The following is a 15,166-nucleotide window of genomic DNA, read 5'->3' as shown; positions in this document are numbered from 1 at the left end:
CGATCCCAAACAGCCTTTTTTGCCTTCCCCAAACTGTGGGGGTCCCCTCCCACAACCCCCCATCCAGCACAGCCAGCCGTAGCACCCCCCCAGACCCCCAAAACCCGGGCACTGCGAGCTGGCCTAGCCTTCCCCCGGCCTCCGCCCTGCTCCCCGCCGCCCTGCCGGCGAAGGGGCCGGGCTCCGGGGGGCGGTCCCCCCGCCGCCACCGCCCCCTGCCCGCTGAAGAGCGCCGGGCAGGCCGGGCGGCGCGGCACAGCGCAGCGCACACGGCTCCGAGCGGCGCCTCGGCACGGCTCGGATCGGATCGGCTCGGCTCGGCAGCGCCCACGCAGCCGCCCGCCTCCCTCCTCCTTCCTCCCGCCCCCTTCCTCCTCCTCCTCCTCCTCCGGGACTCTCCGCTGGGATCAAGCCGGCGCTGCCTCCTCCTCCTCCTCCTCCTCCTCCTCCTCCTCCTCCTCTGCTGTTGTTGTTGGCCGGCTCTGCCACATCGAGGATATTTTGGCTCCCGGAGAGAGGCAGCGCGCCTTCTTCTCTCTCTCTCTTTTTTTTAATTATTATTTTTATTTTTTTATTTAATTTTTTTTTTTTTTGGACCCTGCCGCCGAGGAGGGGGTGAAGCCGAGGAGCAGGCGAGCTCCGCGCTCGGGGGCCAGGTGAGCGGGGGGAATCCCAGGGGAGCCCCGAGCTGGGGTGGGGGGCTCCGGGCATCGCCCCCAACCCGGACCCGGACCCGGGGGGTGATGGCGGCCGGCGCCGCCCGCGGCGGGGGAGGAGGGCTTGGCTTGGGGGGAGGCGGGCAGGAAGGGGTTAACGGGCAGAGGGTGCTCGAAAGGGACCCCAAAAACGCCGGGTCGGGTGAATTTCCCCCGTCGGAGTTTGGGTGCCGAAAGGGGGCTCCCCCCTCCCCAAGCAGCTGCAGGGGGTTGGGCAGAGGTGGGAAACGAGATCCTGCTGACAGGAGACCGGTTATCCCTTTTGTTTGTTTGTTTGTAGGGTTCTGTTTGCTTGGTTTAGGGTTTTTCTGTTTTTTGTTTTTTTGGTTTTTTTTTTCTTTATTTTTAAGAAGAAAGAAAAAAAAGCCGTGGAGGTGTTCTCACTGCAGGCACTAGCGTGGCTTAGGTCGCCCGGCTGGGATGGTTCCCAGCCCGCTCAGGCTGTGGGCGAGCACCCGGTTATTGCTGAGGAGAAGTTGATCAGAATTCAGGAGTATTAGTTAATAAGTGCCTGATCCTGTTGACCCTGTTCTGGTTCACCCGCTCGGCTCTGCGGGGGTGTTGAAGAAGGTGTCCTGCCAGTTAAACCAATTATAGCTGGCAAGTCGCAGTCAGCAGCGGCGGAGGAGCTGGAAGCGAGGCCCGGGCACATCATGCCCTAGTGTCTTTTCTGGGCTCAAACTGCAGCTTTTGGAGTCCAGTGGGGGGAAAAAAAGGCTTTAACCCTTTCATTGTGAGAAGCTACGCTGCCTTCTTGGTCCTGATAGCTTGTTGCTGGTTGTGCTGCAGGGTGGGAAGCTGATGTGTGGCGAGCAAAGGCTATAGGAACCCATAATAACCTGAGAGATATGGTTAGAGTGTTACAAAACATGCTAGGATGTTCCTGGGTTGTTAGACCGAAGCTCTGATGCCTTTTTTCACAAGGTGTGTAGCGCACAGGGAAGGCCATGGAAACGCAACGAGTTGGGTTAATGAGCAACGCCGAGTAATGAAGGCTTCTTGTGAACCCTCTCTTAGTGCCCGAAGTGTGTCCGAAGAAGCAAACAAACAAAAAGCCTGGAAGGAGGGAAAACCTTTTAATCAGTGGGAAAGTTCCCAACAGAATTCATGCAGAGGCCAGGACTGCACCTGAAATTGTCAGAAATCCTGTTGGTAGCAATCGCTGGGGATGAGATCTAAGATCACTGAAAATGTGCATAGTGGTTTTACAAGTGCTTTCCCACTGGTAAGGCTTGTAGGGATAAGTAGCTATATAACCTCTGACTTCAGCGTCAAAACAGGGTATTAGAATTGGCAATATGTTTGTTTGTTTTTAAAAAGCTCAGTTGAATGCAAGGGTAAACAGCTTAAACTGTGGGAAATGTAATGAAAATATTAGGATGCTTGCTGAGTGAGACTCACGCTGTGTAAAATTCTTTGGTGCTCAATGAGATGTGTAATTTAGTGCAAATATTTGTACACACTATTTGAGGTAAAACCCATCATTCAGTAGGTTGCACTTTTGGGTAGTGTTAATGAAGTATAAGTTGACTGTTCTTTTTGTATCCAGTTAATTTGTTTTGGTGATAAGCCCCATACATCTCGTAACAGTGAAGCTGAAATGGGCCTTTCAGATTGAGGACTCTTATTACTGTTTTATTTTTAGTGAATGCATATAGAGGAGGATGAAAAGGATCTGTCTTTAGCTGTTGGGTATTTTTCTTTTCCTCTGCTATACAGACAGACTTTGAATTTGTCATTTTGGTGGGCTCTGCTTGTTTTGTTAAGCTCTCATTTGCCATCTTTTTCTGAGTTCAAGATTGTATTTTGATTTATTTTTTTCCTGTGTTAAAATGGCTGGAGAGAAATTGCTTGTAATTATTGGTATTCCCACAGAACTGTGATTATTTATATCCTCCATGACTTTGCTTAAGTAGTGGTGCACACTTTCAGATAGTTTCTGTAAAACAAAATAGTTTAGCACAATGCTTTGTAGAAGGAAAATCGTTGAAACAACTTGCTGCGGTCTAGCCTGATAAGGGATCATTTACTGACACCTGAATTACAGCATCATGATAAACTTGAACAATGGTTGTAAAATTGGCTTTATTCCTTATGTTTGATCTCTCATAGGTCAGTAAAAGGATAAGAATCTTATCGCCCTACTCCTTGAGTCATATGTATGAGAGCAAGTTATACAGGCCATGCACAATCCTTTTCCTGGTAACACAGGGAACGTGATACCTTTGACTTCAGTAGCTGTTGGTGGTCCTAGTTCCGTAAGAAGGACATCTTACGGCATGAACCCCTTAACTTAAACCTGAGCCTTCCAAAGGTGTATAAATACACTGATCCCATGTCTAGAAAATGGGCAAAATAATACTGTTTGGAGATGCTTTGCCTAGTGAAGGAAGCAGGCTGATGGTACCTGGAGTTAGCTTCCAGAGGTAATTCATGAGAGGAGTGAGTAGGATGGATGCCAGCCTGTAGCGTGGTGAGCGCCCTGTTGTTTTTCTTCGGTACTTGAAAAGGCAAAGTCCGGAGTGAATTGTGGCATATAGGCATGAATACAGTAAGCAAAGATAGTGAAAGGCTTAATGTTTAAGATAATGGGTGAAAAGTTAGAAAGTGACTCTAAGCAATAGGATGGACAAAGGACCTCTGTAGGCTTTTATGAGTGTCTAATGAGATGAGGTACTAAAAGACCTCCCTTTGGGTATCACAAGCTAATCATCCTCTTGTGGCTTATATCACAAAACTCTTAACTCTGCTGATGCCTGGGAAAGGTCTTCCACTTAAAAGCTGTTCAAGCAAGGTGAGAATTGTGCCTTGTGTAGTTGGGATGTGGGCAATGAAAAAGGCTTTGCCTGTACCTCACACAGAGAGCTGTTCTGCAGTCTGTGCTCAAGCAGTATGAGATGTAAAGATGCCTCTGTTAACTTGCTTCCTTCCTCAATAGCAACATACTTCATGTGACCCCTCTTGTTTTTCAGATGAGTGAATTTGGGATCAGAAACATGGATCAAGTAGCTCCCGTGTCGACCATGTACAGAGGAATGCTCAAGGTGAGTGCTTGTGAGCAAGCAGCTGTTTAAACCCCACTGTTCTTATCTCCTGGCTAGGGCATGTACTGTTTTTATTAATGCTAGCAAAGAGTTGTACAACCATGTTCAATGCTGAATGCATGTTCAAGTTTCAATAGCTTGATTGTGACCTGTAGATTTCTTCTAGAGTATTCCCACAGAGTTTGGTGGATATGAGCAAAGTGGAACTGAGGGAAACATAAATCTTACATCCCCTGTCCTAAGGATTTGAAAATGAGAGGGTAGACAAGAGTTGAGCCCAAATTCATTGGAGATCATAGAAATTCAGTCTAAATAAAGGTTCCAGGCCTGGCAGTATGAGTGATCTTTATATAGCTAACTTGAGCAGATTGGCAGTGTTGTTCTGTTAGCTCTAGTTAAACCTCATTCTTCAAGACTATTGTGTGAAAAACCTTTTTTCATACTTACTGCATGCAACTATATGAAATGGCAGTCCAATACCTGTAAGAAACCAAAGTTAGTTATTCAATATATTTTATCCTTAGATAAGATGTGTTTATTATCTTGTTTGGAAAACGGCTTAAAAACTGAAGGCAAAAGATAATTAACCTATAACAACTCAGTCTGTTAAGTGTTTCTCACTTCCACATTCATGCATGCTACTTCTCATCCCAGTATCATTTTTTTTAACACAGTATTGATTAATGTAAACCTCATAATAAGAACAGAAAGTGACTTCCTAATTTTTAACTTTGAAGAACGTCTGTGTATTAGTTTAGACACAGTTTTAGAATCAGTTAGTGAGACTTCAGTGTTCTGCCTCCCGATACTTTGTCCCCTCTTCACTTTTTCTACTGCCCCAGCAGCAACAGGGTCCAAAAGAGATTCCCCCAACTTGATAGCTGTGTGCTCTTGAACACAGTAGTTGTGCGAAGCAGATAGTCAGTGTTGGTCGACATGTAATTAATTAAAAATCAAGACCTGTATTCTAGTACTTTGTAGCTGCTCTCACTTTTTTTTTTCTGTAATAATTACTGTTAATATATGTTGAAAAAGCAAATAAAATGGTTGCATGACTGATAGGACAAGCAGAATTTATTCTACATTGTTTTTTCCTCTTGATTTACTATTAAAACAAGAACCTGCTTAAACATTAATTTAATCCTTTTTGAAATGTGAAACTAGTACAGTATAGATTTTACTCATTCACATGCCACAGCATTTTTTCCAGTGACTCAGGATAAGGGTCAGCTATTTACACAAAATGCAGGAGTTTCCAGATTATGTTGAAAGAACTTGCCCTTTCTTCTAGGTACTAGCAATGAGTCAGTGTTTTTTATCTAGTAATGTACCAAGAATTCTTTAATAACAATTGCCAAATATGTTAGTGTGTTGTTTCGTTCGGTTGTGAGGTTTTTCACGGGTTTGCTCTGACTCTTCTTCTGCTGGCTGTGGTTGGCACCTGAACTGACTGTATGCTATTTGTCTCCACTGGCCAGCTCTTAGTGGGGATTTCTGAATCCAGTTAACCCCTAGAGACATGATATTGTGTACTTTGTCAGCTTTTTCTTCTGTGGAATGCATGCTTTCATAATGAATATAGTGGCATGCATCACAGCTTATTATAAAATACAAATAAAGGTTGATGGTCCTTAGTTTCTTGGTAGGGTTCATATGAGGGGCTGGGGAGGAGTAGCAAGAGCACCCAAGAGGCACCTAGTGCAAGAAAGACTCCAAGCCCCTCCAAACCTTGTAGGATACCAAAAGGAAAGTTAGGGAACATGTGGAAATGTTAACACTTTCCTGCTATTGCAGAAACATCGTTCGGGTTGCTTTTGCCTTGCACCTGAATGCAGCCCTGAAATATCTTTGCCTTGTCCTCAGCTACATTTTCGGTTTGGGCACTAACTGGCATACTGCTGCATGCTTAAAAAATAAAAGAAGCATTTGCAAGTACCCTTAGTCTTAACCTCCCTGAGCTGTCATAAGTGTTGTAGCTTTCCTGAACAATATTCTGTCCTCAGGTGCTTTTGAGATCTCTGGGCGATTCTTATCCGTTTTTGCCTCTGGATGGTGCAGATACTGTTTCCTTATGACTAACAGACAAGTTGCATAAGTTGTTTTTAAAGTTATTTCCTCCTTTTTTTCACGTTTCCCTGCCTCCCCCACCAAATCCTTATGTGGCTGGAGAGACCCAGTGATTGTAGTCTGTTTTTAGCATATTTATTTGACACAAGTTAAGTATGCAAGTTAGGTTTTCAAAATGTACCGGTATTTATTTATAAGGCTGCTAATGCATCAGTAGAACGCGTTTTTATCTGGAACACTTCTATTACCCTCCTATTTATCCCTTTCTGTATAATTAAATTAGCTATTTCACTGAACACTTGAAGACTGCAAAATGTAGTGGCTGGCAAATCCAGTAACTCAGAAGTATAAAAGTCCTCAAGTCCTGTAAAACTGCCTGTATAGCTTCAAGTGATGGGGTTCAGACTAAGGATTTGCTGTTAAATAAATTAAAAAAAAAAATTGTATAAATCTGTTGTAGGTCTTTTCACTGCCAATTGTTTGTTCCAATATTTACCAGTCCTGCCTCTGCCGTCATGAACTCAAGTGGGCAGTGAATTTAATGGGTTAAGGAAATGCTAGAATTTCTTCAAAGTGTATCTGGGAATATGCATGCATTCTCTATTGTTAAAAATCTCAATTACAGGAAAACTTAGAATATCCTTACTTTGCTTTACTGTGACTTGCAGAACATGCTATGTGATTAGTACTGTGGTCTGAGTGTTAGTTGTTTTGTATTAATGTACAAAAAGATAGGCTGTCTTTGTGTTTACATTTCAAAGGCACGAGTTAGTTGATTCAAGATAGTGGTTGTGCATGATCTGAATCTAGGAAACTGAATGCAACCACTTCCTAGCAATTGAGTTGATAGTGCTCCAGCAAAATGCTAACATTAAGGCTTTTATTATTCTGTTGCTTTGCAGCGTCAGCCAGCGTTTGACACCTTTGATAGCTCAAACTCCCTCTTTAGTGGATATTTTTTATCACTAAATGAAGATCAAACGCTTCAAGAAGTGCCAACAGGATTTGATTCTACTTCTTATGGTAAGTTTTACTTTGTTCCTTGGTCCAATCCAGAGATCAGAGAAAAATCTGTGGGGTCTAATTCATCCCTATACTCTTACAAGTGCTATGTAGATTTTCCTAAAAAGAAATTTGTTTAATTACACGGGTTTGTGTTTAGAGCCATGACTTTATCTGTGTGAGTTGCTCTGTTGGTTGATGCTGTTCTCTGCATTGTAAAAGAATGGGATCTGGGATTCAGTAGTCTAAGGTAGATTGACAGTCCGTGGAAGAAGCCTTAGGTTTTAAAGCAGGGCTCGTTTTAAGGCAGTTTAAAATACTTAATTTATAATACTTACAATACTTTAAAATATATATATTTTATATATTTAAACTTACAATTCAATTAGGGTTGAGATGTTGCAAGTATTCTGCAAGCTTTTTTTTGACCCTCTGGCATTAAATCCTAGAACAGTCCTTGTTTTTCTTTTTCCCTAGTGATTTGTTTTACACCTAACCTTAAAGGGGGGGGGGGGGGGAACAGGGGTGAGGATGTTTACAAGTCTTTTTTTGTGTGTAAGATAGGACCTAACAATAGTTCTATACAAATCCTTGCCTAAACTCCTTTACTAGATTTTTTTTTTTTCCCTCACAAAAAAAAGTCAGTATTTTATCTGATGCTGCCTTCATCTCACATTGTAACATGAGATCCTAATCAGTTACCTGCTCTGGTCAGCAAAGCAAGTCTTAGTATATATTGAGGATGGGTGTGGTTAAAAACAGAAGCTAAGCTCGTGGCTGGTGATGAGATCCACTTGCTGGGTCAAATGGAGCCTGTACGTAGTAGTCAGGACCCAGGAAAACAAGAAGAGCCACACACATTCATGAACTGGCCTGAAGTCTGATAATTCACCGCCTTTATATACCTCGTCACCGTTACATGCCTCTCACACAGCAGAGCTTTCAAGTGCTGCCTGTGTGCTAGTTTTCAGAGGCTCTCAGGTGTTCAGGGATGCAGGAGTGAGGTAGTTACAGTGTTCTCAAATTACCCCCTATCTTAACAGTGCCAATGACAAACCAAATATGAGTAAAAGCTTTCCTAATCTGAAACATTTAGAGACTCTAATTACTTCTATTGAGCTTATAAATTCTTTGTTCAGAGTAATATGAGGCATCTTTCGGTGAAGATACTTCAGTAAGAAATGCGAAATGGAAGCTAAATTTGTCCTTAAAATGTGATCTGTTTGCAAACATAAAGATCAGTTATGCAGATTAGTAATTTACGATGGCCTAGGATGATGCTGGTTTGGGATTTTATTGCATTACTTAGGCACTGGGCAACAGCTTGTGACCAGTGGCTTGTTTGGTTCAGGTGACTGTGAAATGCATGGAAAGGTCAGAAACAGTTTGCTGGAACATGGTGTGGAATAGTGCAAGCTAGTTCTTAGTAACCCTACTGTCAGTGACTTAGCTCTCAAACTAAATGAAGGCTGTCTAGAGTTAAAATAAAGAAGTCTGAGGTCAAATTAGAGGTGAGAAAATAGGAAAAAGCAGTCTCATTTCCTTTTTTTTTTTTTTTTTTTTTAAAAAAAAGTTCTAGTAAAAGTCCCTTGCAACAAAGTCATGTTGTATAACTATTCAGAGTCAGTAAGGATCTATATGATGAAAACTAGTAAAGATTTAATTTATCGTGAAGTAATGTTATCAACCCAGTACTGCAAAGACTTCAGTGTTGACAATATGTTAAGTCAGACTGGATGTTCTGAAAAATGGATGTTCTGAAAAATGGATTTACCATGTTTGTTTCTGTTTTAAAATACATAGTTTCTAGCATCCAAGGCACTTTTTTCACTGGCCTAAAAGCTAATGCATCTTCTTTTTCCCTCCTCCCACTTTCTCTCTTTTAGAGTCCAACAACTGTGAATTGCCTCTGTTAACCCCGTGCAGTAAGGCTGTCATGAGTCAGGCCTTGAAAGATACTTTCAGTGGTTTCACAAAGGAACAGTGTCGGCTGGGAATCCCAAATAGTAAGTGTTTTCTATTTATTAGCGTTTTTTTTAATGCTAAGGAGGACGATGAATAGCGGCTCTTTCAAAAGAGAAAGAATGATGTCAGTAGGAAATACAAGAATGGATCCTATGTGAATCTGGCGCAGCTTGATTCGGAAAGACTAAACTTGCTGGTATTAAAAATGGGTGCCTGGAGATCTCATATTTTGGCAGCCTAAGAGAGACAACCAAGCTGAGGACATCTCTGGTTAAAAGTGAACGCGGAAGGAAAATAGAGGACTTCTTTTTAAATTCAAAAATAAATTAGTTCTGAAGCTTAGGCTTCAGAATGAAGTAACCTGTGGTTAACAATTTCTTTCATTCACTGCCTTCTAATGAAGATTGTTTCAGAAGCTGACACAGGTCAGGAGTTCTCTAAATACCGGATCCTTTCTGTCTTACAGATCCCTGGCTGTGGACTGAGCAGCAGGTTTGCCAGTGGCTTTCCTGGGCTACCAATGAGTTTAGCTTGGCAAATGTGAACTTCCATCAGTTTCTTATGAGTGGCCAAGACCTTTGTAACCTGGGCAAGGAGCGCTTCTTGGAACTGGCACCTGACTATGTGGGTGATATTCTGTGGGAACACCTGGAGCAGATGATAAAAGGTAACTACAGAGACAGAAAGAAGTCTTTTGTTCTAAGGCTTCTCTGACAGACAGAAATAGGACTCTTTCAACACTTACTTCACTATGAAAGGTTTTTGTTACATGTGAAAAGTCAAGATTAAATTTAAAACTTGGTTAATAAAAGCATTGTCAATAGTTGTATTATATCCTTTGCACACAAAGGACACGTGCAGGTATCTGCAGAAGCCATTCTGTGCTTAGACTGAGTATCTCTTGCAGTCAAGTTTTATTTAGAATAATCATTGAAATAAACGAGATTAGGATAAGGCTACTGCAGTACCTCATTTGCTAAAAATATATATATTCAACCAAAAGTTGGACAAAATGTGTTCACATCATTACAGGCATTTGGTTTTGTTTCTTTTATGTAGTGTTTTGAGATTATTCAGTAAATGATTGTAAAGATGTCAAGGATGCCTAAGGCATCTTAAGTGAACACTAATGGTGTTGCTAAAACTCCATATGTGTTCCCTTGATATGGGAGTGTAATACTCTGTAGTTGTAGTTCAGGACTTTGATGTTATTATTTTTTTTTTTTAAGCTAAAAATTTGATTCGTATGATGGTTTTCAAACCTACTAGAAGTTTTTTGTGTTTTTTTTTTTGTGAGGTCTTTTGGTCACCTTTTTTGGTGGCTTTCTTATGAGAGAGAGAAGTTGAAGTATGTTAGTAATGAATATGTGAGTGATGACCCCAAACTACTTGACTCAGAAACGTTTGCATTCAGAAACATTCTTTACGGGTTAGTTCTTTAAAATCGTAAAACCAAGTTTTCTATTTTCTTCTCTCCAGACAGTCAAGAGAAGACACAAGATCAATATGTGGAGAACCCTCATCTCACCTCAGTTCCTCACTGGGTTAACAATAATTCCTTAAGTAAGTATTTTAAGAAATTTGACATTTTAGATATGGTATGTTTATTCTAAGCTTGTCACAGATCCCGGGGGGGTTGTTTTTTTTTTTTTTTTTTTAAAAAAAAAAAAAAGTACCAGAATAGTTACTATGCTTCAGGAAAACACTTCAGTTGCTGCCATCTTCTTTCCTAGTATTGTTTAATTGTCATCTATTTCATATCAGAAATCTTTTGAAGAACAAGGGCTATGAAAAAACAAATTTCCTCTTTGAATACCAAAGCCTACATCTGCGGAGCAGAGTGACCACTCCCACCTCTATCAATCAGTCAAAAAGTAGCAGCAGGAGCTATGTTTAGGCCCTTTTGAAGACTGTAGAAGCGTAACAGAGCTGTTGACGGTGTATGGCACAACCATAGAGACAAAGTGTTCGTTCTCTCAGATTGTGTGATTGGTGTTGTTTTACTGAACCACAGTTTGATCTCTAGGTCAGCCTAATTACATCGCTTAATGATGAGGGCCTTCCTCAAAACCACTTAAGCTTCTCCAGCTTTTTCTGTAGCCCTGTAATTTCCTTGAAGAACAGACAATATACATACTTGTGGTCTGAAGTTCAAGGTGGAGATGAACAGAATCTGATTTGGAGCCCAGTAGATGAGAATCTTCTCAGTGATGTCAGTAGCCTTTCCAGGAGCTCTATAGCATCTAACACCACTCAGATTTTTTTATGGGAAAACTACTACTTAGTGTTATAGCTCTAGTGGGGTGCTTGAGGTGTGTTGGTTTGTTCAAGGGACTGTGGAGAAAACCATTTAATTCATTCTCTTATTTTTTTTTTTTCCTTCAGCTGTTAATGTGGATCAGACCCCTTATGGAATGCAAATGCCTGGATACCCTAAAGCCCTCAGTTATCCCAAACCCAGTCTCCTGAATGACGTCTGCCAGACTTCCACGGGACCAAATCTCCTCAATCCAGAACAAGAGTTTTCATTGTTTCCTAAAACCCAAGTAGATGCAGTTGGGGTCAACTACTGTGCAGTAAATCAAGATTTCACAAGAAGCAATCTGAACTTGCTGATAGATAATTCTGGTGAGTTACTATCCATGTAATAATGAATCCGAAACCATACCCTATATATCTTTCCCTCCCTTGCATTGTTTATACATACAAGCTAGAAAAGGGAGGAAAAACACACTTTCCTCTTTCTTTTTTTCTTATGAAGGTAAACTTAGAGAACACGAATCTAGCGACAGTGGTGCAGAAAGTTACGAAAGCTCAGATTCAATGCTGCAGTCCTGGAACAGCCAGTCATCACTAGTGGATTTACAGCGTGTGCCATCCTATGAGAGTTTTGAAGATGACTGTAGCCAGTCCTTGTGTCTGAACAAACCTACAATGTCTTTCAAAGACTATATTCAAGACAGAAGTGATCCTGTAGAGCAAGGGAAACCAGTTATACCAGCAGCAATTCTAGCTGGCTTTACTGGTAAGTGGTGAAGCAAAATGGTCACTCCTCTTCTTATGTAACATATTTATTCTCTATAAGTGTGTGTCTGTGCTGATAAAGGTGTGTAGTATCACAGTGTGTCTTACAAGGTGGTGAGAGACCACTACTCATGAGGAGGTTCAATTCTAAATGTTTATAAGGAAAGTCCCCTAGGACTATCCATCTAAAGTTAAGAACACAAGTACATTGGAATGCTGTAGAACTCAAATGTACTTTCTGATCTGTTGAAAAGAGGTAAACTTTTTAACAGTATTTCTCAGTGACAAAGTGTTCCTCGGTTCTGAGTTTCTGCAGGTGTTGGCTTACTTATGAGGACCTTATTCCTGTAGTCCTTGCTGAAATCAGAATTTTCCTATAGAAAATCTGACAAGACAAAGGCTTCAGGACAGGACATAAGGGCTGATTTGCAGCTGCTGCAAAGTGGGAGGGAGGGGTAAAGAATCTGTATAACGAAGGGAAGCCATAGGTTGCATCAGATCCTGTGTTTCTATGACAAAGCTGACGTTTTAATTTCAACATGTCTATGAGCAGATTTGTGTTAGAGGGAAATCTTAATTAGGCTTCTTTCTAAAACTTTAAAAAAAAAAAAAATGGAGCAATAGTAAGACTTATTGTGTGGTATGAGTATGGTTGCATATATGGATTGTGATAAGAGCTGTCCGAAATACTAATTGTGGCTTCTCCCCACCCCTGCTCTCTTAACAGGCAGTGGACCTATACAGCTATGGCAATTCCTGCTGGAGTTACTGACGGACAAATCCTGCCAGTCTTTTATTAGTTGGACTGGAGACGGATGGGAATTTAAACTTGCTGACCCAGATGAGGTATGTGGCTAATTGCAATCTACAAAAAGATTTAGGGTCTGATCCACCATCTGTGGGCCTCATCTTGAACATAAAGCATTTGCAAGATCAGACACTTGCTGAAGTCTCTTCATCTGCAAATGCTTTACTGTGTGGTCAGGATGCTGTGGGATGCTCCCCCTCCCCCTGGAATAGCAGCATTTGCTTGCAGTTATGAGAACTCATTGTATAGTTCAAAACTTAAAAGTAACATACAAAGTTAGCTGTTTTGACAGGGTAAGCAATACTGTAGATTAACTTACTTAATGTAACTGAATCAGCAGTGTCTGGGATTGCACAAAGATGAGTGGAAAAGGCACCTGAGGTATCTCAGGTCATTTAGATAAACGGCATATATGGTAGAGCTGCTTTTTAAATTTGTTAGAAGCTTAAAGCATTGGCATTAAAAATAAAGAGAATACACTTCCATTTTCCAATTACTGTTATCAGTGGCAAAGTTCATGTGTTAAGAGACATGATACCAAGTCCACTGAAGCCCTTTTTTTTTTTTTTTTTTTCCACTTAAAATAAGGGAAAGGAGGGGGGAATCCTCAACTCCAAGGGACTTCTTATAATTCAACTTCCATTTAAAAAGCTGTTCCATGCTGCTAAATAGCAAATGAACTCTTAAACTGTGTGTCCTGTCAAAGGAGAAACTATATTTCACTTAAGTTTGATCTCCTTAAACACATTTGGGCCCATCCCCTGCCAAGAGGTGTCCTTTTCACTGCCACTTTGTCATGCTCACCTTAGTCAAGCTACAGCTGGCAGCTCTCTTGGACTTTGTCCAGTCACCAACTCTTGTGCTATCCACGCTTGGTACATCCAAGTAGATAAAATGCTCTGACTGAGAAGGGATTTTAGTAGCTGCATTTATTAGCCACTAACAGAAAGAACATGTCTTGAACAAATCCTTTACATTTGCTTTCTTTTTTGGACTGGCAGGTGGCACGGAGGTGGGGAAGAAGAAAAAACAAGCCAAAAATGAACTATGAGAAACTCAGCCGAGGGCTACGCTACTATTATGACAAGAACATCATCCACAAGACATCAGGGAAGCGATATGTGTACCGCTTCGTGTGTGACCTGCAGAACTTGCTGGGGTACACGGCAGAGGAGCTGCACGCGATGCTGGGGGTGCAGCCGGACACCGAGGACTGAGCCCGACTGCCTGGTGCCGTGCCGGTGGAGACCCAGCATTGGGACTGTGACCAGGAGCCATCTGCAGTCAGTTCTAACGGCTGTTCAGATGGGTGCAACGGTGGTGAAATAAGGACCTTGACTGATTTTTTTTGTAACCAGCGGAAGTTGGAAGGAAGTGGCCTTATTTCATCAGTGGCTTCAGTTGTTGCTGTGTCATGCACTTGAGCAGCATGGATATTGGCACAGATCACAGCTCTGTCATGAAGACACAGAAATGCTCTGGGCTTGAGCATTTCAACTACCTGTACTGCCACATAAAGTGTTTCGGCTACTTAACACTGCCATATGATGGGTTGGCTTTGAAACCAAAGTTTGGATGAGGAAACCAGTGATGCAGCGGAACCATTGCTCAGATTCTTTTTTTTAACATACAGTCATCCTTGCTTCCATCTTATATCATGCAGTTTATTTAAGAAGTATATAATTTATTTTAAATGAGCAGTAAGAAGAATATTAATGTGTTCTCAAGCACGTTTTATTATTATTACTTCAGAAATGTGCTGCAGGTACATCAACACTCTGTGTCCAAAACCAGATGTAGCAACTGTTTAAAAAAAAAAAAACAAAAAAAACGCCCTTTTTAAGAAGGGAAGGAAAATCATACCATTTCAATATCCAGTTTTGTATATATTCTGTGATTATTTTTTTGAAACTCTGTAATGTTCCTATTTAACAGATATTGTATAGTGTAAATTAAACTAATTGTATGTGTGTTTTGAAATAGGATGAATGTAAACTTATCAAATGGCTATTTCATGTTTGTCTAGGTTATACAACCTTCTGCAAATATTTAATTGGCCTAAGAGACAACATACATACTCAGTATGCATGCATATGGTATGCCTATGATATGAAATGTATGGGGGGGAGGGGGGGAGGACTGGCACAGTATTTTGCCAAGACTGAAGTTGGCAATTCTTTGTGCATTTTGGCATTTTTACAAGAAACTAATATAATATTCTGGGACATTAAGGGACTATTTGTGGTTTCTTCTTTATCTGAAAAATGAAAATATGGATAAAATTACCTTTTTTCATTTATAAATGGCATATGTTTTTCAACTTCTATGCATGTCGTTTAAACAAAATTTATATACAAGCCTTATTTTTTCAGTTGACTTGTCTTCTTCCTGCAGTTTATCCTGTATGATGAAAATATGAATTCTATTTTTGGAAATAACTGTGACTCCTTTTCAAAGATCAGGAGGGATTTATGTAGCAGCTATTTTTACTGCACAAAAAATACACAATTCACTGGAAAAATGTACTTTGTAAGAAAGCT

At 41.0% G+C, this 15,166-nt stretch overlaps 1 protein-coding gene across 1 annotated transcript; it reads left to right on the top strand.

Annotated features, from left to right (window-relative positions):
• The first annotated feature begins 366 nt into the window (after positions 1-366).
• Positions 367-14,767, top strand: ETS2 (ETS proto-oncogene 2, transcription factor). Its single transcript, XM_084305907.1, has 10 exons — positions 367-656; positions 3,689-3,760; positions 6,730-6,850; positions 8,716-8,835; positions 9,261-9,461; positions 10,274-10,357; positions 11,180-11,422; positions 11,556-11,819; positions 12,546-12,664; positions 13,628-14,767. The coding sequence occupies exons 2-10, from the start codon at positions 3,689-3,691 to the stop codon at positions 13,841-13,843; spliced, it is 1,440 nt and encodes a 479-aa protein (XP_084162033.1). The 5' UTR covers positions 367-656; the 3' UTR covers positions 13,844-14,767.
• The last annotated feature ends 399 nt before the right edge of the window (positions 14,768-15,166 follow it).

Source organism: Netta rufina (genome assembly GCF_964035555.1).
Source record: "Netta rufina genome assembly, chromosome: 1".
NCBI classification, from domain to species: domain Eukaryota; kingdom Metazoa; phylum Chordata; class Aves; order Anseriformes; family Anatidae; genus Netta; species Netta rufina.
The sequence above is the reverse complement of the archived record's forward strand: the minus strand, read 5'-3'. Positions and strand labels throughout refer to the sequence as shown.

What these genes read in the sequence shown, in the direction of transcription:
- ETS2 (XM_084305907.1), top strand. Translation starts at nt 3,689, where the DNA reads ATGAGTGAATTTGGGATCAGAAACATGGATCAAGTAGCTCCCGTGTCG. An exon ending in TGTACAGAGGAATGCTCAAG is followed by an intron (nt 3,761 to 6,729) that starts GTGAGTGCTTGT and finishes GTTGCTTTGCAG; the next exon opens with CGTCAGCCAGCGTTTGACAC. An exon ending in AACTTGCTGACCCAGATGAG is followed by an intron (nt 12,665 to 13,627) that starts GTATGTGGCTAA and finishes TTGGACTGGCAG; the next exon opens with GTGGCACGGAGGTGGGGAAG.